This window comes from Pseudophryne corroboree, chromosome 10 (genome assembly GCF_028390025.1).
Source record: "Pseudophryne corroboree isolate aPseCor3 chromosome 10, aPseCor3.hap2, whole genome shotgun sequence".
Lineage (NCBI taxonomy): Eukaryota > Metazoa > Chordata > Amphibia > Anura > Myobatrachidae > Pseudophryne > Pseudophryne corroboree.
The window spans coordinates 267,318,258-267,345,325 of NC_086453.1; the positions used below are offsets into that span (position 1 = coordinate 267,318,258).

Here is a 27,068-nt window from a genome sequence, read left to right on the forward strand (position 1 = left end):
GTAATGCCGAGACGTCTCGGGCATCCGCCCAAGAAGCGCCCACCTTCCTAGTGGAATGGGCCTGTACTGAATTTGGTACCGGCAGTCCAGCCGTAGAATGAGCCTGCTGAATCGAGTTACAGATCCAGCGAGCAATAGTCTGCTTAGATGCATGAGTGCCAACCTTGTTGGCAGCATACAGGACAAACAGTGCATCTGTTTTCCTAACCGTAGCCGTTCTGGCTAAATAAATCTTTAAGGCCCTGACTACATCAAGGGACTTGGAATTCTCCAAGGATCCCGTAGCCACAGCTACCACAATAGGTTGGTTCATATGAAATGACGAAACCACTTTAGGTAGAAATTGAGGACGAGTCCTCAACTCTGCTCGATCCGCATGGAAAATCAGATAGGGGCTCTTGAAAGACAAGGCCGCCCACTTGGACACCCGCCTCGCAGATGCCAAGGTCAATAACATGATCAAATGAGAAACTTCAATTCAACTGTTTGAAGCGGTTCAAACCAGTGTGACTCAAGGAAACTTAACACCATGTTAAGGTCCCATGGTGCCACTGGGGGCACAAAAAGAGGTTGGATGTGCAACATCCCTTTTACCAAAGTCTGGACTTCTGTTAGAGAAGCCAATTCCTTCTGAAAGAATATGGATAAGGCAGAAATCTGCACCTTAATTGAGCCTAACTTTAGGCCCATATCCACTCCTGTCTGTAGAAAATGGAGAAAATGTCCTAGTTGGAAATCCTCAGTAGGAGCATCCTTGGTTTCACACCAAGACACATATTTTCTCCAGATACGGTGATAGTGTATCGCCGTAACATCTTTTCTATCTTTAATAAGAGTAGGAATGACCTCCTCTGAAATACCCTTTTTAGTTAGGATTTGGTATTCAACCGCTATGCCGTCAAACGTAACCGCGGTAAGTCTTGGAACACGCACGGCCCCTGTAGTAGCAGGTCCTCCCTGAGAGGAAGGGGCCACGGATCTTCTGAGAGCAGTCCCTGAAGATCTGCATACCAGGCCCTTCTGGAACAATGAGTATCGTCTGCACTTTTGTTCGTCTTATGATTCTCAATATTTTTGAGATGAGAGGAAGCGGAGGGAACACATAGACCGACTGAAACACCCACGGTGTCACCAGGGCGTCCACCACCACTGCCTGAGGGTCCCTCGACCTGGAACAATATGTCCAAATCTTCCTGTTGAGGCGTGATACCATCATGTCTATTTGAGGAAGTCCTCAACGACTTGTCACTTCTGTAAAGACTTCCTGATGAAGTCCCCACTCTCCTGGATGGAGATCATGTCTGCTGAGGAAGTCTGCTTCCCAGTTGTCCACTCTGGAATGAAGACCGCTGACAGAGCGCTTACATGATTTTCCGCCCAGCGAAGAATCCTGGTGGCTTCTGCCATTTCAGCTCTGTTTTTTTTTTTACGCCCTGGCAGTTCACATGCGCCACGGCCGTGACGTTGTCTGACTGGATCAGAACAGGTAGGTTGCGAAGAAAATTCTCCGCTTGTTTGAGGCCATTGTAAATGGCCCTCAATTTCAGCACAACGATGTGTAGGCAAGCCTCTTGGCTTGACCATATTCCCTGAAAATTGTTTCCCTGTGTGACTGCTCCCCATCCTCGGAGGCTCGCGTCCGTGGTCACAAGAATCCAATCTTGAAATCCAAACCTGCGACCCTCTAGAAGGTGAGCACTCAGGAGCCACCACAGGAGAGAGACCGTGGCCCGGGGGAACAGGGCAATCTTCCGATGCATGTGCAGGTGGGACCCTGACCACTTGTACAGAAGGTCCCACTGAAAAGTCCGTGTGGAATGGCCTCTTAGGCCGCCACCATCTTTCCTAATACATGAGTGCATTGATGAACTGACACTCTTTTTGGCTTTAACAGGTCTCTGACCATGTTCTGGAGTACTTGGGCTGTTTCTTCTGGGAGAAAGGCCTTTCGTTTTTCTGTGTCCAGAATCATGCCCAAAAACGACAGTCGAGTTGTTGGAACCAACTGCGACTTTGGTAGATTTAGGATCCAGCCGTGTTGTTGTAGTATTCTCAGGGAGAGAGATACACTTTGTAACAAATTTTTCCCTTGAACTCGCCTTTATTAGGAGATCATCCAAGTACGGGATAATTGTGACGCCTTGCTTGCGCAGGAGCACCATCATTTCCGCCATTAACTTGTCGGGGCCGTGGAAAACCCAAACGGCAACGTCTGAAATTGGTAATAACAATCCTGTACAGCGAATCTCAGGTATGCCTGATGAGGAGGATAAATGGGGACATGGCATCCTTTTTGTGTCTAGTGACACCATAAAAAAAAACCTTCCAGGCTGGAGATCACTGCCCGGAGAGATTCCATCTTGAATTTGAACCTTTTCAGATATAGGTTCAGGGATTTTAGATTCATAATGGGCCTGACCGAGCCATCCGGTTTCGGGACCACAAAAAGGCTTGAATAAAAACCCTTCCTCTGTTGTAGAAGGGGAACCTTGATATTCACTTACTGACGATACAGTTTCTGTATGGCAGCTGCCACTGTTTCCCTCTGTGGGGAGGAAACTGGCAATGGATTTTGTAGAGGACGGGGAGGACTTTTGACCCTGGGAACTAGCCGCTCTTTTCCCGCTACCTCCACCTCTGGCGAGGAAGGAAAAGCTCCGACCCTTTCTGAACTTATGCGACCGAAAGGACTGCCTCTGATATTGATGTGTTTTCTTTTGCTGTGGGGGAACATAAGGCAAAAAAGAAGATTTACCCGCGGTAGCTGCGGTAACCAGATCCGCGAGGCCCTCCCCAAATAAAACTTCACCTTTGTAAGTCAAAGTCTCAATATGTCTTTTTGAATCAGCATCACCCGTCCATTGGCGGGTCCACAGGGATCGTCTAGCAGAAATTGCCATGGCATTGGCTCTTGAACCCAACAGCCCAATATCTCTTGCAGCTTCTCTCATATATTTATGCTGCGTCTTTAATGTGACCCAAGGTCAACAAAATGGTATCTTCATCTAGGGTGTCAATGTCAGATGACAAGGTATCTGCCCACGTTGCAACTGCGCTACCCACCCATGCCGACGCTACTGCCGGCCTTAGTAGTGCACCCGTATGTGTATAAATTGAGTTTAAGGTAGTTTCCTGTCTGCGATCAGCAGGATCCTTAAGGGCTGCCATATCAGGGGATGGTAGCGCCACTTTTTTTGTTTGTTTACAAGCGCGTTGAAGCCTTGTCCACCGTGGGTGAGGATTCCCACCGCAACCTGTCCTGGGAGTGGAAAGGTTACGCCATATTAATTCTCTTGGGAATCTGTAGTTTCTAATCTGTAGTTTTCCAAGCTTTTTTTTTTTTTTTTAAACAGGGCGTTCAGCTCGTGAGATGGGGGAAAAGTTACCTCAGGTTTCTTTTCCTTAAACATGCAGACCCTTGTGTCAGGGACAGAGGGGTCCTCAGTGATCTACTACCTGTGAAAGGGGACGTTTCTGAGACCCCGAAGGGCCCTGTGACACAGTCAAAGCTATGGATTGACTCCCTGCTTTTTCCTTGGACTCAGATTTGTCCAATCTTTTGTGTAATAAAGTCACATTAGCATTTAAAACATTCCACATATTCATCCAATCAGGTGTCGGCGGCGCTGACGGAGACACCACAATCATCTGCTCTGCCTCCTCCCTAAATGAGCCTTCCACCTCAGACATGTCGACACACACGTACTGACACCTCCACACACACTGGGATACCTAATATTATGGGGACTGACCCACAATAAGGCCCTTAGGAGAGACAGAGAGAGAGTGTGCCAGCACACACCCAGCGCCATTGTACACTGAGACCAAAAATCCCAGGCTGTCAGCGCTTTTTATATATATATATATATATATATATATATATATATATATATATATATATATGTGTAAAAACACCACATTTTTGCACCAAATTATGTGCCCCCCCCCCCCCCCCCCCTCGTTTTGGCCTTCTGTTCTAGGTAACAGCAGGGAAGAGTCCGGGGCCACTTCTCTGCAGCATGCTGAGGAGAAAAATGGCGCTGGTTAGTGCTGGAGGTTCAAGCTCCACCCCCCGATGGCGGGCTTCGGTCCCGCTCTAAATCTTTATACTGGCGGGGGATTTGGAATTATATAGGCTCTACAGTATATATAAGTACTCTGCCAGTCTTATCTGAGGTATATTTATGCTGCCCAGGGCGCCCCCCCTGCGCCCTGCACCCTTACTGTGGCGCCTGTGTGTGTGAGCTGGGAGCAATGGCGCGCAGCGTTACCACTGCGCGTTACCTCATGAAGATCTGAAGTCTTCTGCCGCCTTTGAAGTCTTCTTTCTTCTTATACTCACCCGGCTTCTATCTTCCGGCTCTTTGAGGAGGACGGCGGCGCGGCTCTGGGACGAACTGCAGGGTGAGACCTGCGTTCCGACTCCCTCTGGAGCTAATAGTGTCCAGTAGCCTAAGAAGCAGAGCCTATCATTTAAGTAGGTCTGCTTCTCTCCCCTCAGTCCCACGATGCAGGGAGCCTGTTGCCAGCAGTGCTCCCTGAAAATAAAAAACCTAACAAAAGCTTTTTCAGAGAAACTCAGGAGAGCTCCCCTGCAGTGCATCCAGTCTCCACTGGGCACAGAAACTAACTGAGGTCTGGAGGAGGGGCATAGAGGGAGGAGCCAGTGCACACCCATTCTAAAGCTTTACAGTGCCCATGTCTCCTGCGGAGCCGTCTATACCCCATGGTCCTTACGGAGTCCCCAGCATCCTCTAGGACGTAAGAGAAATGAATTTATTCCAGTTTGGAATAAGGCTGTAACATAACAAAATGTGGAAAAAGTGAAGCGCTATGTATAATTTCCGGATGCACTGTAACTCGTGGAGATGGTGTCCAAACACTTACCAACAAACGAAGATGAAGAGTTTCTAGTAGGGCGATCGGATGGTTTCTCTACTAAACAGAAATGACAAAGATATTTTAAAGCCAATTCCAGATATAATATACAGTATAAGACAGCAGAAATCTCTAATTGTAACGTGACATCCCCCCAATCTCATGCCCCAGTTTCTTGCCCTTGGTCTGGTGTCCCAGCATCGACAAATATAGTATGAGATAAAATCCAAACAACACTGTGTCCATTTTCAACACAGGTGCTGACTGGACAGAGTGTCACAGTTATTCCGCTAGAGCAATAGTTCTCAGCTTGAGTCCTTACTAGGAAACTTCAACAGGTCATATTTTGTCAATGTCGTTAATCACACACAGGTGAGTTAATTTATTTTGCTGGGGCAATAATTATCCCAACTGTTTCCACAGACAGAAATCCTGATAACATGGCCTGTTGGGAAAAAGTTAAAGTCTAACGTTGAGAACCTCTGCTCTACAGGATACAATTATTGTTACGGTGCCTCTAGTGGTGGCTTCCACGTCATTCTTTGGCATTTTTTGGTAGCTGTGTATATTTTGAGTTTTCAACATAGGTTAATTTATAGTCCTCATTCAGATCCCGTTGGATCTACTTCCTGATGCACCATGTACCGATGTTCGGTACTTTGCGCATGTGCAAGACCTGTCCTGCGAGTGTGCAGATGGGTCCTGCGTTGTAGGAAGCAGTATGGCATCAGACTATTAGTGAATGACAGTCTGATGCCGTTCAGAGGGCGACAATGGTCTCCGTTTGTGAAAACAGAGGCATGTCGCTACCGTTTAAGGGGAGGGAAGAGGCCAGGTGACCCCGTCATTGGACGGATATTTCCTGGCCTCTGCGACAGGCGGCTTGCGTGGCGCCATGGGTGCCAGTGGCGCACCCAGGGGGGGTTTCCTAGCACCCAGAAACCCCCCTCCACCAAAAAAAATATATATATGTATTCTTTAGTTGCATGAGTATTGTTAATGGCTGTCTAGCGTCCTCTGCAGCCTGCTGTCTTCCTGGTGGCACTTGTAAGTGCTTAATAAAAGTTTACTTTATTTTAATTATAGTACATATATATCCATGTGCATACATATATACACGTGTATATATATATATATATATATATATATATATATATAAACACACATATGATATATATACATGCGTATATATATATATATATACACACGTGTACTGTATGTATGTATGTATGTATATATATATATATATATATATATATATATATATGTATGCCTGTTTAATATGCTATGCGTATATATATATATATATATATATATATATGTAGAGAGATATATATATATATATATATATATATGTAGAGATAGATAGATAGATATATATATATACACACACATATACACACACACACACACACACACACACACACACACACACACACACACTAGTTTTGTGGACCCAGCACATACTGGGTCACCTCAGTCCCCACCCCCGTGCTTGGCTCCACCCAGTTCCGGAACCCCCCCCATGCAAATCCTGCGTTTGCCACTGGGTGCCGCAAGCCACCCGATAATGGGTGAGAAATCCGATACTGCATCCGAGGACGCAAGTCGGATCCCTACTGCAGCAGGAGGCGTCTGTTTGTAACAGATACCTCTCGCTGCATTACCGTATAGCGCTATCACTGCTGCTTCCAAGGAATACAAAGAATTGCACTGAATTATCAAGTAGAAGTTTCCTCTATGGTGGTCATTCCGAGTTGTTCGCTCACTAGCAGTTTTGAGCAGCCGTGCAAACGCTATGCCGCCTCCCACTGGGAGTGTATTTTAGCTTAGCAGAAGTGCGAACGAAAGGATCGCAGAGTGGCTGCATAATTTTTTTGTGCTGTTTTAGAGTAGGTCTATACCTATTCAGCGCTTGCGATGACTTCAGACTGTTCAGTTCCTGTTTTGACGTCATGAACACGCCCTGCGTTTGCCCAGCCACGCCTGCATTTTTCCTGGCACGCCTGCGTTTTTTCGAAAACTCCCTGAAAACGGTCAGTTGACACCCAGGAAACGCCCACTTCATGTCAATCACTCTGCAGCCACCAGTGCGACTGAAAAGCTTCGCTAGACCTTGTGTGAAACTACATCGTTCGTTGTAATATTACTTAGCGCGTGCGCATTGCGCCGCATACGCATTCGCAGAAGTGCCGTTTTTTGCCCCATCGCTGCACAGCAAATGAAAGCAGCTAGCGATCAACTCGGAATGACCCCCTATGTCCCATACATCAATTATGTGGAGATTTTATCAGTGTACATACATTGTGCCTTATTTCACAATAGCAGGAATACACAGAGAGGAAAGAACTAACCTTCTGAATATTTGCATATGAAGTTGTTCTTCATGTTGCATCTGTCATCATTCCACTGAAACAAGTACCTCCCACCAACACCAGGGGGCGCATGTGGCTGGTAGTACATGACCACACACACCTCACTTCCACATGAAGGCTCATCCACATACCAGTTCCTACAAAATGTAAATATACAATACAGGTTCTCTGTATAACAAACTGGGACATTTAACCAAAGAGCAGATAATCGTCAGTAACAGTCTGATATCTGATTGTGCTTACGTCTTTACACAATGTGAGACATGAAAACACTATGCAAAGTACAGGGTTATTAAATGATATGACTTACTTTCTATGTAATCATTCTACAGGCAAGCAACAATATCACTGAGTCATTTACATGCACATTCCATGTATCAAACACTAGGCCAGATGTATTAACCTGGAGAAGGCATAAGGAAGTGATAAACCAGTGAGATGTGCAAGGTGATAAAGGCAGCAGCCAATCAGATCCTAACTGTTAATTTACATATGGAAGCTGATTGGCTGGTGCCTTTATCACCTTGCACATATCACTGGTTTATCACTTCCTTATGCCTTCTCCAGGTTAATACATCTGCCCCACTGTGCCTTAATGGGATTTACTTGTATCTTACAGGCAAATATTAACCTAAATGACATACAGTAGTTGATAAAAAGATTTAAGCAGAATTTCACGAAGCACTCTAGAGTCATTTACGATTCCAACATTAGTAAGTTATATTCTATAATAATGTGCTATGGTCTCTCAGGAGCCAGACGTGCATTAATGGTTTGCAATCACTGTGTGTATGTCCTCTGTAGCTCTACAGCTCTACAGCAGTCAGGTCTCACCTGTTGATCTTAAATGATCTATTCATTCAAGGGGTAGCCGCAAATTTGAGAGAACTTTGGGGCTAATTCAGATCTGATCGCTGCTGTGCGTTTAGCGGGCAATCAGATACAAACTGCGCATGCATATGCACTGCAATGCGCAGGCGCGTTGGATAGCTATAGCGGGCTTCGCCGGTCAATGACGGGATGGTGCGAATGATCCATTCGCACGGGCGTTGCAAGGAGATTGACAGGAAGAGGCCATTTGTGGGTGGCAACTGATCATTTTCAGGGAGTGTCCGGAAAAAACACAGGCGAGCTCAAGCGTTTTCAGGGAGGGCATGTGACGTCAGCTCCGGCCTCGATCAGCAGGATTCAATCGCACTGGAAGAGTAAGTCCTGGGCTGCGCAGAGACTGCACAAAATCAGTTTGTGCAGCTCTGCTACACATGCGATCGCACACTTGCACAGCGATTTTACCCTCCCCCTGTAGGCGGCGACTATCTGATCGCAGGGCAGCAAAAAACGCAGCCCAGCAACCAGATCTGAATTGGGCCTTTTATCCAATTGAAAATGTTATGTCTGCCTTCCATTTTACAAGGGCCTGATTACCAAAGGAACTTATGCTGCAGACACATGGTACTGTGTGTATATATATATATATATATATATATATATATATATATATATATATATATATTTACTTATTTCATATTGTGCGTCAAATGAAAACCATAGCTAATGGCATAATGGCATATAAATGCAAAGTAAAATAGTAGTAAAAAAATAAGAATTTACTTACCGATAATTCTATTTCTCGTAGTCCGTAGTGGATGCTGGGGACTCCGTCAGGACCATGGGGGATAGCGGCTCCGCAGGAGACAGGGCACAAAAGTAAAAGCTTTAGGATCAGGTGGTGTGCACTGGCTCCTCCCCCTATGACCCTCCTCCAAGCCTCAGTTAGGATACTGTGCCCGGACGAGCGTACACAATAAGGAAGGATTTTGAATCCCGGGTAAGACTCATACCAGCCACACCAATCACACTGTACAACCTGTGATCTGAACCCAGTTAACAGCATGATAACAGCGGAGCCTCTGAAAAGATGGCTCACAACAATAATAACCCGATTTTTGTAACAATAACTATGTACAAGTATTGCAGACAATCCGCACTTGGGATGGGCGCCCAGCATCCACTACGGACTACGAGAAATAGATTTATCGGTAAGTAAAATCTTATTTTCTCTAACGTCCTAGTGGATGCTGGGGACTCCGTCAGGACCATGGGGATTATACCAAAGCTCCCAAACGGGCGGGAGAGTGCGGCTGACTCTGCAGCACCGAGTGAGAGAACTCCAGGTCCTCCTCAGCCAGGGTGTGCCCCTGACCAAGTAGCAGCTCGGCAAAGTTGTAAAGCCGAGACCCCTCGGGCAGCCGCCCAAGATGAGCCCACCTTCCTTGTGGAATGGGCATTTACATATTTTGGCTGTGGCAGGCCTGCCACAGAATGTGCAAGCTGAATTGTACTACACATCCAACTAGCAATCGTCTGCTTAGAAGCAAGAGCACCCAGTTTGTTGGGTGCATACAGGATAACAGCAAGTCAGTTTTCCTGACTCCAGCCGTCCTGGAAACCTATATTTTCAGGGCCCTGACAACATCTAGCAACTTGGAGTCCTCCAAGTCCCTAGTAGCCGCAGGTACCACAATAAGCTGGTTCAGGTGAAACGCTGACACCACCTTAGGGAGAAACTGGGGACGAGTCCGCAGCTCTGCCCTGTCCGAATGGACAATCAGATATGGGCTTTTGTGAGACAAAGCCGCCAATTCTGACACTCGCCTGGCCGAGGCCAGGGCCAACATCATGGTCACTTTCAATGTGAGATATTTCAAATCCACAGATTTGAGCGGTTTAAACCAATGTGATTTGAGGAATCCCAGAACTACGTTGAGATCCCACAGTGCCACTGGAGGCACAAAAGGGGGTTGTATATGCAGTACTCCCTTGACAAACTTCTGGACTTCAGGAACTGAAGCCAATTCTTTCTGGAAGAAAATCGACAGGGCCGAAATTTGAACCTTAATGGATCCCAATTTGAGGCCCATAGACACTCCTGTTTGCAGGAAATGCAGGAATCGACCGAGTTGAAATTTCTTCGTGGGGCCTTCCTGGCCTCACACCACGCAACATATTTTCGCCACATGTGGTGATAATGTTGTGCGGTCACCTCCTTCCTGGCTTTGACCAGGGTAGGAATGACCTCTTCCGGAATGCCTTTTTCCCTTAGGATCCGGCGTTCAACCGCCATGCCGTCAAACGCAGCCGCGGTAAGTCTTGGAACAGACATGGTACTTGCTGAAGCAAGTCCCTTCTTAGCGGCAGAGGCCATGAGTCCTCTGTGAGCATCTCTTGAAGTTCCGGGTACCAAGTCCTTCTTGGCCAATCCGGAGCCACGAGTATAGTTCTTACTCCTCTACGTCTTATAATTCTCAGTACCTTAGGTATGAGAAGCAGAGGAGGGAACCCATACACCGACTGGTACACCCACGGTGTTACCAGAACGTCCACAGCTATTGCCTGAGGGTCTCTTGACCTGGCGCAATACCTGTCCAGTTTTTTGTTCAGGCGGGACGCCATCAATTTTCCCAATGGTTCACAATCATGTGGAAGACTTCCGTGTGAAGTCCCCACTCTCCCGGGTGGAGGTCGTGCCTGCTGAGGAAGTCTGCTTCCCAGTTGTCCACTCCCGGAATGAACACTGCTGACAGTGCTATCACATGATTTTCCGCCCAGCGAAGAATCCTTGCAGCTTCTGCCATTGCCCTCCTGCTTCTTGTGTCGCCCTGTCTGTTTACGTGGGCGACTGCCGTAATGTTGTCCGACTGGATCAGCACCGGTTGACTTTGAAGCAGAGGTCTTCCTAGGCTCAGAGCATTGTAAATTGCCCTTAGCTCCAGTATATTTATGTGGAGAGAAGTCTCCAGACTTGACCACACTCCTTGGAAATTTCTTCCCTGTGTGACTGCTCCCCAGCCTCTCAGGCTGGCATCCGTGGTCACCAGGACCCAGTCCTGAATGCCGAATCTGCTGCCCTCTAGTAGATGAGCACTCTGCAGCCACCACAGAAGAGACACCCTTGTCCTTGGAGACAGGATTATCCGCTGATGCATCTGAAGATGCGATCCGGACCATTCGTCCAGCAGATCCCACTGAAAAATTCTTTCGTGAAATCTGCCGAATGGAATCGCTTCGTAAGAAGCCACCATTTTTCCCAGGACTATTGTGCATTGATGCACTGACACTTGGCCTGGTTCTAGGAGGTTCCTAACTAGCTCGGATAACTCCCAGGCTTTCTCCTCCGGGAGAAACACCTTTTTCTGGACTGTGTCCAGAATCATCCCTAGTAACAGCAGACGTGTCGTCGGAATCAGCTGCGATTTTGGAATATTTAGAATCCACCCGTGCTGTCGTAGAACTACTTGAGATAGTGCTACTCCGACCTCCAACTGTTCTCTGGACCTTGCCCTTATCAGGAGATCGTCCAAGTAAGGGATAATTAAGACGCCTTTTCTTTGAAGAAGAATCATCATTTCGGCCATTACCTTGGTAAAGACCCGGGGTGCCGTGGACAATCCAAACGGCAGCGTCTGAAACTGATAGTGACAGTTCTGTACCACGAACCTGAGGTACCCTTTGTGAGAAGGGCAATTTGGGACATGGAGGTAAGCATCCTTGATGTCCAGGGACACCATATAGTCCCCTTCTTCCTGGTTCGCTATCACTGCTATGAGTGACTCCATCTTGATTTGAACCTTTGTATGTAAGTGTTCAAAGATTTCAGATTTAGAATAAATCTCACCGAGCCGTCTGGCTTCAGTACCACAAATAGTGTGGAATAATACCCCTTTCCTTGTTGTAGGAGGGGTACTTTGATTATCACCTGCTGGGAATACAGCTTGTGAATTGTTTCCAATACTGCCTCCCTGTCGGAGGGAGACGTTGGTAAAGCAGATTTCAGGAACCTGCGAGGGGGAGACGTCTCGAATTTCCAATCTGTACCCCTGGGATACTACTTGTAGGATCCAGGGGTCCACTTGCGAGTGAGCCCACTGCGCGCTGAAACTCTTGAGACGACCCCCCCCACCGCACCTGAGTCCGCTTGTACGGCCCCAGCGTCATGCTGAGGACTTGGCAGAAGCGGTGGAGGGCTTCTGTTCCTGGGAAGGGGCTGCCTGCTGCAGTCTTCTTCCGTTCCTCTACCCCTGGGCAGATATGACTGGCCTTTTGCCCGCTTGCCCTTATGGGGACGAAAGGACTGAGGCTGAAAAGACGGTGTCTTTTTCTGCTGAGATGTGACTTGGGGTAAAAAGGTGGATTTTCCAGCTGTTGCCGTGGCCACCAGGTCCGATGGACCGACCCCAAATAACTCCTCCCCTTTATACGGCAATACTGCCGTTTGGAATCTGCATCACCTGACCACTGTCGTGTCCATAAACATCTTCTGGCAGACATGGACATCGCACTTACTCTTGATGCCAGAGTGCAAATATCCCTCTGTGCATCTCGCATATATAGAAATGCATCCTTTAAATGCTCTATAGTCAATAAAATACTGTCCCTGTCAAGGGTATCAATATTTTCAGTCAGGGAATCCGACCAAGCCACCCCAGCGCTGCACATCCAGGCTGAGGCGATCGCTGGCCGCAGTATAACACCAGTATGTGTGTATATACTTTTTAGGATATTTTCCAGCCTCCTATTAGCTGGCTCCTTGAGGGCGGCCGTATCTGGAGACGGTAACGCCACTTGTTTTGATAAGCGTGTGAGCGCCTTTAATTTTCTATCGGGGGAGACCCACGCATCATCACACACTTCATTTAATTTATCTGATTCAGGAAAAACTACAGGTAGTTTTTTCACACCCCACATAATACCCTTTTTTGTGGTACTTGTAGTATCAGAAATATGTAACACCTCCTTCATTGCCCTTAACATGTAACGTGTGGCCCTAATGGAAAATACGTTTGTTTCTTCACCGTCGACACTGGAGTCAGTGTCCGTGTCTGTGTCTGTGTCGACCGACTGAGGTAATGGGCGTTTTAAAGCCCCTGACGGTGTTTGAGACGCCTGGACAGGTACTAATTGGTTTGCCAGCCGTCTCATGTCGTCAACCGACCTTGCAGCATGTTGACATTATCACGTAATTCCCTAAATAAGCCATCCATTCCGGTGTCGACTCCCTAGAGAGTGACATCACCATTACAGGCAATTGCTCCGCCTCCTCACCAACATCGTCCTCATACATGTCGACACACACGTACCGACACACAGCACACACACAGGGAATGCTCTGATAGAGGACAGGACCCCACTAGCCCTTTGGGGAGACAGAGGGAGAGTTTGCCAGCACACACCAAAACGCTATAATTTTACAGGGACAACCTTATATAAGTGTTTTCCCTTATAGCATCTTAATATGTAATAATATCGCCACAAAAATGCCCCCCCCTCTCTGTTTTAACCCTGTTTCTGTAGTGCAGTGCAGGGGAGAGCCTGGGAGCCTTCCCACCAGCAGTTCTGTGAGGGAAAATGGCGCTGTGTGCTGAGGAGAATAGGCCCCGCCCCCTTTTCGGCGGGCTTCTTCTCCCGTTTTTCTGACAACCTGGCAGGGGTTAAATACATCCATATAGCCCCAGGGGCTATATGTGATGTATTTTTAGCCAGCATAGGTACTTTCATTGCTGCTCAGGGCGCCCCCCCAGCGCCCTGCACCCTCAGTGACCGTTGGTGTGAAGTGTGCTGAGAGCAATGGCGCACAGCTGCAGTGCTGTGCGCTACCTTAAGAAGACTGGGAAGTCTTCAGCCGCCGATTTCTGGACCTCTTCTCTCTTCAGCATCTGCAAGGGGGTCGCGGCGTGGCTCCGGTGACCCATCCAGGCTGTACCTGTGATCGTCCCTCTGGAGCTAGTGTCCAGTAGCCTAAGAAGCCAATCCATCCTGCACGCAGGTGAGTTCACTTCTTCTCCCCTAAGTCCCTTGATGCAGTGAGGCTGTTGCCAGCAGGACTCACTGAAAATAAAAAACCTAACAAAACTTTTACTCTAAGCAGCTCTTTAGGAGAGCCACCTAGATTGCACCCTTCTCGGCCGGGCACAAAGATCTAACTGAGGCTTGGAGGAGGGTCATAGGGGGAGGAGCCAGTGCACACCACCTGATCCTAAAGCTTTTACTTTTGTGCCCTGTCTCCTGCGGAGCCGCTATCCCCCATGGTCCTGACGGAGTCCCCAGCATCCACTTAGGACGTCAGAGAAATAGGATTAAATGTATGTAGGAGAGGGAGAGGTGGGGGGCAGGTAGGGGGAGGGGAGATAGAGGTGGGGGAGGGAAGAGGGAGGTGTGTTGAGGTGTGACCTTTGACATTATATAAGGTTGTGGTTCAGCAACACAGGCTGTAGTTACAGGAGAAGAGAGACTTCACTCATTACAATAAAATGAAGGGGCCACAGCAAAAGAGCAACTCACATATTTAGCTAGGAAGCCCAGATCTGGTGGAATTAGTAATCTTGTTGATGGTAAGGATATTTTACATCAGTGCAATACAACCTATGTAAGATTTCAATAAGATTCGATGCATGCAAATACTAGTTTCATCGAATGGGTATCTGTGTCTTGGAGAGGTTAGCAGAGAAGGAAGGACCATGAATCCATATGAACTGGGTATGGGAGAAGTGATGAAAGAAGGGTTCTGACTTTATCCCCATAACATCTTTGGGCAGGACCAACGACTTGAATAATCATCCCTCTTAGACCACACGCACGCCAAAGGCAGCAAGTACTTCATGGATACCATCTGGTATAAAATGTTTAACCATTTTTCTTAATCAAAGTAGAAATGGAGCTAGAAGCCAGGCGACCCCCGACAATCCTCCAGCAGTCCACTCTTGCTGATGGACGAGAACAGAGACAGCATAGAGCTTTGATCCAACGAGGAAGCTTACAGGAAGACCAAAGTAGGTTCAAATCCGAGTCATATATTGCCATGACATTCTGTCAAAAGACTTCTCTGCATCCAACATTTGTAGCTAGCTTGTAATGTTTTTATTATACAGGGAGTTCAAAAAGAAGTCCCTCCACTGTGTGCTAAGGAAGTCTCCCTACAGAGAATGTGTGATACGTAATATGACAACATAACTCTGAGTCTCCGCCTCCGGCTCCCACCTCCTTAACCCTCGGATGCCTGGCTCCCGTCCCCCTGATCTTTCTGCTGCCCGGCACCCGCTTCCTGATCCCCCTGCTACCCGTCTCCTGCCACTGCCTCCTGATCTCCCAGCTGCCTGGCTCCCGCCCCTGGCTGCTCGGCTCCCGCCGCTGCCTCCTGATCCACCGGCTTCCGCCACATTAAACACCGCCCAGGGGTGTCTGGAAGATTTTAAGAACCAAGTCTCTGCGGGTCAGGCTGGTCAGCGGGAAGCGAGAGAGCAGGTAGGTGATAGGGGCAATTACACATTGTACAGTGTAGATTCAATGTTACACCCGTTGCCATGGCAGCTAAGGGTGCCCATCGTACATTACTCCCTCCTATTGCTCCTTAGCAATGGGGGGCTGAGGTGTGAAATGTTGGGCTACTTCAGCATTGTCCCTCAAAGTGCAGTTCTATGGCGGAGATACTAAGAGGGTGCTGTCAGGAATCGACTCACCACTGTTATGTCGGTCCGCCGGAGCGGACTCCGTCTGGGGTCACTGCATGTTGCCGTCACCTGTCGCCCTGCTCATGGATGTCGCCGCGGGCCTGGAGGCGCCTCTGGAGTCAACGGGCGTGTGAGTGCGCCGCGTCCCTGCCGGGCCGCGGCATGGGCGCCGCCATGACAGTATTCCCCAGTGTAAGTGCGGCGGCCAATCCGGAGCTTGGCCGCACCCCCTTGTCTCACTCCAGCCAATGCCTGCCGGTCAGGGGGTATATCAGGAGCTGCTGGGTGAGTCAGAGGTTATCCTGAACTTTGTGTCACTCCTGCGACTCGTGTGTTTGGACCTGTTATCCTGTTCCTCCGTGTTCCTGGATATTCACCTGATCCTCCGTGTTCCTGGATACTCCCCTGTGTCTCCGTGTTCCTGGATATTCTCCTGTATCTGCTACTCCGTGGAACTACAAGCACCAGCACCACAGCAATACCTTTCTGGCTTCACACCTTCCACACCTGCAGTGTGCTCCAGCCATCAGCAGTAGAGACTCCCTATCCAGGTGCATTCTAACAACTCACCTGTGATTCAGCCTGCAAGCTGATTGTGCTTTCCACCAGCACAGTGGACATTAACACCACGTCTCCTGCATTGCTACCAGGTTTGCTACTACTATTCCTATCTCTGCTGGCTCCACGTTTTAACCATTCCGGTTTCATTTCCATGCTACAAACTCTGCCATAGACTTTCAGTTTTAAACCATACTATTCCATTGCCATTACCATTGCCGTTACCATTGTCATTTCCATTGCATTCGTTTGTTTACTTTCTGCTGCATTATTATCTGGACTTTTCTGTTATTAATAAATCTACATTGTGCACATGCGCAGAAACCCAGTACAGCCTCCTCACTTCATTCCACCTACCTCCACTGACCCACTAGCGCCCCCTCCGGGGACACAAACAAAACCGTCTCTGACAGTAAGTTCAGGATCGATGGACTCGGACGGTGGTCAGAGTGTGGGGTCAGGGGCCTTAAAAAATCTGGTCTCCCGTTTGGATGGACAAGAGGTTGTGCAGCAGCAGATATTCCAGTTTCTGCAAGGGATGTCTTCCCGGATTGATACGTTACAACAATCTCTGCTAAGTGCGCCTGCACCTCCAGTTCCTGTTACCCCTGCACATGCCAGTGTTGGGGGTTCTTCTTCTTCTCCGGCTGCATCTGCTCCTGTATCTCGTTTGCACTTGCCTGTGCCTAGCAGGTATGATGGCAGTCCGAAGTTATGCCGTGGGTTCCTCAACCAGTGTGAAGTCCAGTTTGAACTTTTACCTCATAATTTTCCCACGCCAAGATCCAAGGTTGCTTATATCATCTCACTGCTCTCTGGATCAGCCCTGAGCTGGGTGTCTCCTCTGTGGGAACGTGCCGACCCGTTGATGAACAACTATGCCGAGTTTGTTTCCATCTTCAGACGCATCTTCGATGAACCGGGTCGTGCAACTTCAGCCTCCGCAGATCTTCTCCAGCTCCGTCAAGGGACTCGCAGTATGGGTCAATACGTCATCCAGTTCCAGACGCTAGCCGCAGAGATCCAGTGGAATAACCAAGCCTTAGTAGCAGCCTTCTGGCATGGACTCTCAGAGAGGATAAAAGATGAACTGGCAACTCGTGATATTCCTGAGCAATTACCCGAGCTAATCTCCCTATGTATCAAGTTGGACTCTCGCATCCGCGAACGCAACAATGAGCGTGCTCGTGCTGAGTGTCGCAAACCAAGAATGGTACCTCCTGTACAGTTGCAGCCTCCACCTTCTGATGAGCCTATGCAAATTAATAGGTCCCGCTTAACTGCTGAGGAGCGGTCAAGGAGACTCCGTGAGAGACTGTGTCTTTACTGTGCGGCAGTAGGCCACCAAATAAGTTCTTGTCCAGTGCGTTCGGGAAACGCCAGATCCTGACTTGTAAGGGAGGAGTCAAGTTGGGATCTTTCAAGCAAGCTCCTTCAACCCAAGATCTCATTCTTCCTGTGACCTTAGAGACGGCGGCTGGACTCCAATCTGCAACTGCGTTGGTAGACTGTGGTGCAGCGGGGAATTTCATCACTCAAGCTGCGGTAGACAAGTTTCATCTGCCGGTCTGTGAACTTTCATGTTCCGTCTTCATTACGGCAGTAGATGGTAGCCGTATCTCTAAGGGGTATATCACTCAACAAACCAGGCCAGTGATACTGGGGGTTGGGTTCCTACATTCTGAGTTAATTAAGTTTTTAGTTATTCCACAGGCAACTCAGGAGATTGTGTTAGGTATGCCCTGGCTCCAGCTACATAACCCACAGATTGACTGGTCTACATTACAACTAACTGCTTGGGGGTCACATTGCCGTCAGTCTTGTTTAGCCCAAGTTGTTCCTGTCAAGACTTCTGAAATCAAGACCCCGTCTACTCTTCCTACGGCCTACCAAGACTTCGCTGACGTCTTCAGCGAAAAGGCCGCTGATGTTCTACCGCCCCATAGAGAGTGGGATTGCCCCATCGACCTTGTTCCTGGCAAAAAACCACCTAGGGGGCGCACCTACCCGTTATCTGTTCCTGAAACCGAAGCGATGAGTAAATACATCCAAGAAAATCTACAGAAAGGATTCATCCGTCCCTCATCATCACCTGCTGGGGCAGGTTTCTTTTTTGTTAAAAAGAAAGATGGAGGACTACGTCCATGTATTGACTACCGGGGACTTAATGACATTACCATTAAGAACAGCTACCCGTTACCTCTTATTACCGAGTTATTTGATAGGGTCAAAGGAGCCCGCATCTTCACCAAGTTAGATCTCCGCGGTGCCTATAATCTCATCAGAATCCGCAGCGGTGATGAATGGAAGACGGCTTTCAATACTCGGGATGGCCATTACGAGTACCTGGTAATGCCATTCGGGTTGAGCAATGCCCCAGCAGTGTTCCAGCACTTTGTTAATGAAATCTTCCGTGACGTTCTGTACAAATATCTCGTAGTTTACCTGGACGATATCCTCATCTTCTCTCAAGACCTCTCCTCTCATCGTCTCCAAGTCCGTGAAGTTCTCCGACGTCTTCGTGAGAATCGTCTCTACGGCAAGTTGTCCAAGTGCACCTTCGAAGTTGCCTCCGTACCCTTCCTGGGGTATATAATTTCTGGATCGGATCTTCAGATGGACCCGGCAAAATTGGAAGCCATTGCCAATTGGTCCATTCCGAATACTCTCAAGTCAATTCAACGATTCCTGGGCTTCGCCAATTATTATAGGAAATTCATCCGAGGCTTTTCAACTCTCATTGCTCCTATTACCAGCTTAACTCGAAAAGGGGCAGATCATTCCAACTGGTCAGAAGATGCCCTGGCTGCGTTTCAGAAAATCAAGATGGCTTTTATGACCGCACCTGTCTTGCTACAACCTGATGTTAATAAGCCATTCGAGTTGGAGGTGGATGCCTCCACAGTAGGAGTGGGAGCTGTTCTCTCTCAGATAGGAGCTGACGGGAAGATCCATCCCTGTGGATTCTTTTCCCGCAAATTTCTTCCTGCTGAAGTTAATTATTCCATCGGAGATCAAGAGCTTCTGGCGATTAAACTGGCCCTTGAGGAATGGAGGTATCTCCTGGAAGGGGCGAAGTTTCCATTTAACATCTATACGGATCATAAAAACCTGCTCTATCTGAAGGCAGCTCAGTGCCTTAATCCTCGCCAGTCCCGATGGGCTATGTTCTTCTCCCGTTTTAATTTTAAGCTCCATTCCCGCCCAGGTTCTCAGAATACCAAAGCAGATGCCCTGTCTCGATCCATGGAATCCGAGGACGAGATGTCCGATTCAGCACCACGCTCCATCCTGGATCCTGTGGCATTTGCCTCATCACAAGTTTCTCCAGCTCCGCCTCCTGGTAAGATTTTTGTTGCTCCTGAACTCCGTTCTAAGTTGCTGTCTTGGGCCCATCAGTCTAAGTTTACTGGGCATCCTGGTGTCCTAAAGACTTTTAAATTTCTCTCCGGGACATATTGGTGGCCAAAAATGAAAGTTGACATCAAGGACTTTGTAGCGTCTTGTCCTAAATGTGTGCAGCACAAGACTCCTCATCAGTCTCCAGCAGGTCAACTACAGCCATTATCCATCCCCAGCCGTCCTTGGTCACATCTGTCGATGGATTTCGTCTCTGACCTTCCCTCCTCCCAAGGATACAACACCATCTGGGTAGTGGTCGACAGATTCACCAAAATGGCTCATTTTGTTCCACTCCAAGGACTTCCTTCAGCTCCAAAACTGGCTCAAATCTTCCTGCGGGAGATTTTCCGTTTACATGGACTACCCACTGAAATAATATCTGACCGTGGAGTCCAGTTTGTGGCAAGGTTTTGGAGAGCTCTCTGTTCTGCCATGCAGGTCCATCTCAAGTTCTCGTCAGCATATCATCCTCAGACGAATGGGCAGACAGAGAGGGTAAACCAGGAGTTGGAAACTTTCCTGAGACTGTACGTATCATCTTCCCAAGATGACTGGGTGGATTTGCTCCCGTGGGCCGAATTCGCTCACAATTTCCGCTACCACACAGCTACTGAAACCACTCCGTTCTTCGCTGTTTATGGGCAACATCCACGAGTTCCTGATTTTCAAGACCTTCCTAGCATCGATGTTCCTGCTGCCACTACTGTCCTCAGTCAGTTCTCAACCATCTGGAGGAAGATTCATACTTCACTCAAAAAGGCTTCTGCTCGGTACAAATTCTTTGCCGACCGCAAGAGACGTGCAGTTCCCAGCTTGAAACCTGGGGATAAAGTCTGGCTGTCAACCCGGAATCTTCGTCTTAAAGTGCCTTCGATGAAGTTTGCACCACGCTTCATCGGTCCTTTCTCCATCGAAAGAGTTCTAAATCCTGTGGCTTACAAGCTCAAGTTACCCTCTTCTTTGCGTATTCCTAATGCTTTCCATGTCTCTCTCCTCAGACCATTAGTCCTGAATCGCTTCCAAAGAGCTCTTCCAGTTGGCCCCAGCATTCCAACTCAGCGGGGCATAGAGTTCGAGATAGAGAAGATCCTGGACTCCCGTCACCGGTATGGTCGTCTGCAATATCTCATCGACTGGGCCGGTTATGGTCCTGAGGAGAGGAGTTGGGTGAACTCTGCTGATGTCCACGCTCCCAGGTTGGTCCGTGTTTTCCACAGGTCTCATCCTTCCAAGCCACGTGGGTGTTCGGTGCCCACCCATAAAGGAGGGGGTACTGTCAGGAATCGACTCACCACTGTTATGTCGGTCCGCCGGAGCGGACTCCGTCTGGGGTCACTGCATGTTGCCGTCACCTGTCGCCCTGCTCATGGATGTCGCCGCGGGCCTGGAGGCGCCTCTGGAGTCAACGGGCGTGTGAGTGCGCCGCGTCCCTGCCGGGCCGCGGCATGGGCGCCGCCATGACAGTATTCCCCAGTGTAAGTGCGGCGGCCAATCCGGAGCTTGGCCGCACCCCCTTGTCTCACTCCAGCCAATGCCTGCCGGTCAGGGGGTATATCAGGAGCTGCTGGGTGAGTCAGAGGTTATCCTGAACTTTGTGTCACTCCTGCGACTCGTGTGTTTGGACCTGTTATCCTGTTCCTCCGTGTTCCTGGATATTCACCTGATCCTCCGTGTTCCTGGATACTCCCCTGTGTCTCCGTGTTCCTGGATATTCTCCTGTATCTGCTACTCCGTGGAACTACAAGCACCAGCACCACAGCAATACCTTTCTGGCTTCACACCTTCCACACCTGCAGTGTGCTCCAGCCATCAGCAGTAGAGACTCCCTATCCAGGTGCATTCTAACAACTCACCTGTGATTCAGCCTGCAAGCTGATTGTGCTTTCCACCAGCACAGTGGACATTAACACCACGTCTCCTGCATTGCTACCAGGTTTGCTACTACTATTCCTATCTCTGCTGGCTCCACGTTTTAACCATTCCGGTTTCATTTCCATGCTACAAACTCTGCCATAGACTTTCAGTTTTAAACCATACTATTCCATTGCCATTACCATTGCCGTTACCATTGTCATTTCCATTGCATTCGTTTGTTTACTTTCTGCTGCATTATTATCTGGACTTTTCTGTTATTAATAAATCTACATTGTGCACATGCGCAGAAACCCAGTACAGCCTCCTCACTTCATTCCACCTACCTCCACTGACCCACTAGCGCCCCCTCCGGGGACACAAACAAAACCGTCTCTGACAGGTGCAGAAAAATGGAATAGACATTCCGTAAAAGCAAGAAAAAGGTGAGAATTAGAATGTCTGCCTAGGATATTTATTGTAAAAGTGTGTGGAGGGGGGGGGGGGGGGCTGCCTATTTTGTCAGACCCGGGCCCCACAATTTCTGGTGGCTGCCCTGGCTATGGGAAACTTCTCCACTTTATCTCTTGCAAATGTTTGATAAATCTCCCCCTAGATGTCAGGAATGAGATGGGAAATTTGTTATTAAATTAAGGTATCAAAAAAATGGACACTTACCAAAATGTGGGTCTACTGCCATCAATCCAAGTGTACAGGGTTTGGCAGTCACTGGAGCTTGGAGACTCATCTTCAGTTCTTCTGAGACCAAGCCAGAAGTCTCCGTCAGAGGCTGTGAGGCTCTGAATCAGGTTCTGTATGAACTTCTGCTCAGCTTCAGATTTGATAGTCATTAGGTAACCTCCATCCCGCTTACATTCCTCCTGAGATTCCTCAAATGATAACCTTCTTGAAGTATCATGGAAATAAATGATTTTATAACATGGTTTCTGTGTCCCGTGCTTGCAAACAATTTGTCCTGTAACAGAGAAAATAATTTACGCTGTTAAAAGTTTTATCGTACATATACTATTATTCTTTTAGAACATCAAATAGGACTGCGAAGTTGATGTAAAGTGAAAAGAGTGGAGAAGTTGCCCATGTCAAAGAATTAGCTTTGAGGTAGCACATATCAAGTATGTTCTATAAAATAATAAGCAGTAGCTAAGGGCAACTTCATTTGTCCACTTCTCCACTCTTTACACTGCTTAATACATAAACCAATTTGTCAGGTATTTCATACTTTAAAATGTGTTTCTCATTCCTTCCTTCTCATAACTAGAGACACTGGCTACCTTCAGGCCCCAAACACAATGAAGCAAATAGTGATTTCTTGGTCACCCAAAAGAGTCTAGAAAATTTTGCTGTAGCTGGTCTGGAAAAGGATTGGGCTGAGCTACCACACAAGAAACACTGGGAAGAAGAATTAGTAATGTCTAAACCTGTGCACTGGAGAGTGCTGGCCATTTTCTGGAAGAGTAGTTCCATTCTCCAAATAAAGTTTATTTCACAGTAGAAGTGTTAGGGCCGCAAAAAAACAGATACACTACTATTAATGGGAATAAGTCGGAATGAACTATATGAATAGAATTCTTCTGCTGCCTAGTGTGAGAAAGATAAATGAAATAGCAGGACTGGGGTATAGGTTTTAATGGGGAAAAAGGGGGTAATGTCTCCAACCTTACGGTATACCTTGCAGTGCTGGACATGTCCCTTGGTGGCACCTAGGCACACAAATGGATGAAGCCAGAATTGTCCCTAGGTGGCACCTAGGCACACTAATGGATGAAGCCAGAATTGTCCCTAGATGGCACCTAGGCACACTAATGGATGGAGCTAGACAAATCCCCAAATGGCACCTAGGCACACAAATGGATGGAGCTAGATATGTCCCATTGGTGGTCCCTAGTCACACAAATGGATGGAGCTAGACATGTCCGTTGGTGGTCCCTAGACACATAAATGGATGGAGCTAGACATGTCAATTGGTGTTATGTACAATCTCCTATTTTCTTCAAATGTAGGTAAATAAGTACTACTGAAATGAGGCAGGCCAGAGTTTGGTGCAGTGACATATGTAATTGAGGGTAAAATGTATCAACCCTTTTAAAGAGTGGTAAAGCACACAAGATGTGCGGTTGCCCATAACCAATCAGATTCTGCCTATCGTAGAAGGTTTGATGCATCTCCCCACATACTCTAACCTGCCGTATTTCATTGGTGCTTTTCTCTACTTGGCTTTTGTTTTGAATGAAGTAAGAAACTATGGGGTCTATTCATGAAGCAGTGAAAAGTGTGGAGAAGTGAGCCAGTGGAGAAGCTGCCTATGGCAACCCATCAGCATTGAAGTAACATTTATAATTTGCATACTGTACAATTGTACGGAGCAGCTGCCATGGGCAACTTCTCCACTGGCTCACTTCTCCACTCTTTTCACTGCTTCATGAATAGACCCCATTATTACTTGGACAAACACAGTCTTTATTTTTTAACTTCAGATGTTATTGTTTTAACAAGTGTGCAAGTTCTACTATGGGTAATGTCCACAACCACATTCTGTTTGTACATCTGCTTAGAGACCAATTAACCATATGTCACATGGTGTCTAGCTGTCTTAGGCAATCTGCTGAACACAGATCAGCTTCCCCATGCACAAAGCAGTACCGTGTGACTGTGTACGCAGCTAGGGCATGTTCTGAGCCAAGGAAAGTATTTTTTGCAAAAATTAAAAAAAATAAAGAACTGTGGTTATTCTTCAATAAACTGAAATTACTTATTTACAGGCTAGGGGGTATTCTATTGGTGCGATCTTTAATGGCCGATAAAAAGCATGATTTTTGACCGATGGCCATTATCTAGCTATCCAATTACAAGCCGAAAAAAAGGACCTGCGATGGTGCGATAACTCATGGGATCCGGGGTAAGATCCCTATTCCATGTGTTATCGCGGCTCCTATGGCTGCTTATCAGATTATGCTTGTGGTGCCTCAGCATAATCTCCGATAAGTGCCGGTTTACAGGGTTATCGACTAACCTATTAGCAGTGGTAAATTACTGCTGGTAATAGGATACCGGCCTTGGTATACATCGGAGAATCAGAGGTGACCAGTTTGTTGTTATATCTCTTAGAAGTGTGAAAGTTGTATATCACTATGTTTGTGAGTATGTAGTGTTCTTAAAAAATCTGGTAAAAGAAAAATCAATTCCTTGGTTTAAATACATCAACATTTAATCCGCCAGTACACATTATATACACATGAGAGCCACCACAAGCACAACCATATTCTATAACTATGTGGACAGTCCAGATAGATTCCATTGTCTAGTATATTATTATTATTTTCCTTTATTTATATGGCACTACAAGGGTTCCAACGCGCTCAACAAAGTACATAAACAAATGAGTAAAACAAGACAACAGCGACTTACAGTACAAGCCAATGCAGAACAAGTGCATGGTATATAAACACATCTACATCAGGGGACAGGACACTGAAATAAGCATCAGGGTGGCAGAAACCAAGGGTTAGGTGCTGTTGTATGGAGTAGAATGTAGTCTAAGTGAGAAGGAAAAGCACATGAGGGAAGGGGGTCCTACTCGTGAGACCTTACATTCTAAAGGGGAGGAGCAGACAGACAGCGGGGACATCGATGGGTTAGACCAGGCATTCCCAACCACGGTCCTCAAGGCACACCAACAGTGCAGGTTTTGGTGATATCCAGGCTGCAGCACAGATGGTTAAATCAAAATAACTGAGCTACTAATTATGTCACCTGTGCTGAAGCCTGGATATCACTAAAACCTGCACTGTTGGTGTGCCTTGAGGACCGCGGTTGGGAATGCCTGGGTTAGACACTGAGCGTGGAACAGAGGGTTAGGATGAGAGGTGGTTGGGTTTGATGAAGAAGTGGGTCTTGAGAGCCCATTTGAAGTTGTGCAGAGAGGTGGAGAGCCTGATGGGGGGAGGTAGAGAATTCAAGAGGTAGGGAACACCACAGACAAAATCTTGGAGGCAGGAATGGGAGGAAGTAATCAGTTGATAGGAGAGGTACACACATATACACAGGCATAGATAAAACATAACATAACACATACCTGGTCTGTGCGTCAGATCCACTAGCAGAAAGCAATAGAACAGGAAACAAACACATGATGATTAGTAAATATCATTGTTAGATATTACTAACTACGGTATACAAATGCTGGGTACACGTTTGTATATAGGCAGGTGTGTGTGTGTATATATATATATATATATATATATGTATATATTTATATACACTGTGTATATATATATATATATATATATATATATATATATATGTATATTACTGGCAGAGATAAAGGAGCCACATACCTGCTTGTCCTACAAAATGTATATTTCAGCTCATGAGTTGTATGTTCATGTAACTTTATGTATGCTGTACATACTGTAGCATCAGAGCCGGCGCTTCCATTAGGCAGCTGCCTATGGGCGTCGGCAAATGGAGGGCGGCTCTACGTGCATAAAAAAAAAAAAGTAGTTAGGCACCCGCTCTCTAGTCACCTGTAGGAGCTGTTCCCTCCTCCCCCTGCTGCGTCGCTCGCCCCGCCTTCCCCCCGACCCCATGAACGGGGCGGCACCTTCACTCGCGGCAGAAAAGGCTTTCCCCGGGCTGACCTATCCCCAGCGTGTCCTGCCTGGCGGCGATGATGTGGGCGGATTTTCCTGTGGATCCGCACGCTGCTCTCTCCCTCCACGGTGCTTGTAGCAGAGGCGCTGCGGACATGTTGCCCGACCTGCTCTACCAAGCCCTGATGACAGCACCCGGAGGCAGACCAAGGTGAGTGAGCGGGGATATGGGAGAGCAGAGAGCAGAAGGGGAGGGAGGAGGAGGGAGAGATGAGGAGGCTGCCTGTTCCACTAGGAGGCTTCCGCTGTGTCCGGCTCCTACCTCTCTCTGTCCTGACAGAGGCCCACGTTTTAGAGATCCCCAGTTTGCTGTCACTGCTGGTACGCCTGACACTGGCTCCTAACCCTGTGTGTGTTTGTGTGTTAAAACTGGGGTGCGGATTGCACCCAGCAACTTTATGCTGCCCTGTGCAAGGTGTCCATAGACCTCCCCAGTCAGTGTGTTACTGTGTCCCATAATTATAGGTACCGCCAGCCTAACCCTATCCTCCACTCCCACAGTCTTTCTCCAACCTCCCCCCATTGTCTAACCCTAACCTCCCCTCCTGCAGCCTAACTCTAACCCTTCCCTCCCCGCAGCCTAACCCTATCCTCCCCCGCAGTTCCCAATCCTAACCTCCCCTCCCTGCAGCCTAACCCTAACCACCTCTCCAGGGGCGGATTGGGACGCCGGATCAGTTTCCTGTTAGCCGGTCCCGACGTCCCCTCGGTGGCCTTCACTCACCCGTGCTGGGACGGCTGCCGCGATTGGGAGACCGTGCATGCGCAGAAGCTAAAGTCTCTGACGTGCCGCGCTACATCCCGGCTCCCATCCCTCTGCACTCACAGGC

General features: G+C 47.8%; 1 protein-coding gene across 2 annotated transcripts in view; it reads right to left on the minus strand.

The window, feature by feature from the left end:
• Nucleotides 1-27,068, minus strand: part of LAYN (layilin) — a 67,613-nt gene that overhangs the window by 10,916 nt on the left and 29,629 nt on the right. For both annotated transcript variants that reach the window (XM_063943259.1, XM_063943260.1), the window contains exons 2-4: nt 22,247-22,544; nt 7,233-7,390; nt 4,888-4,938 (exon numbers count right to left, since the gene is read on the minus strand). In XM_063943259.1, coding sequence (XP_063799329.1) covers nt 4,888-4,938; nt 7,233-7,390; nt 22,247-22,544 — 507 coding nt within the window. The remainder of the gene's footprint in view (nt 1-4,887; nt 4,939-7,232; nt 7,391-22,246; nt 22,545-27,068) is intronic.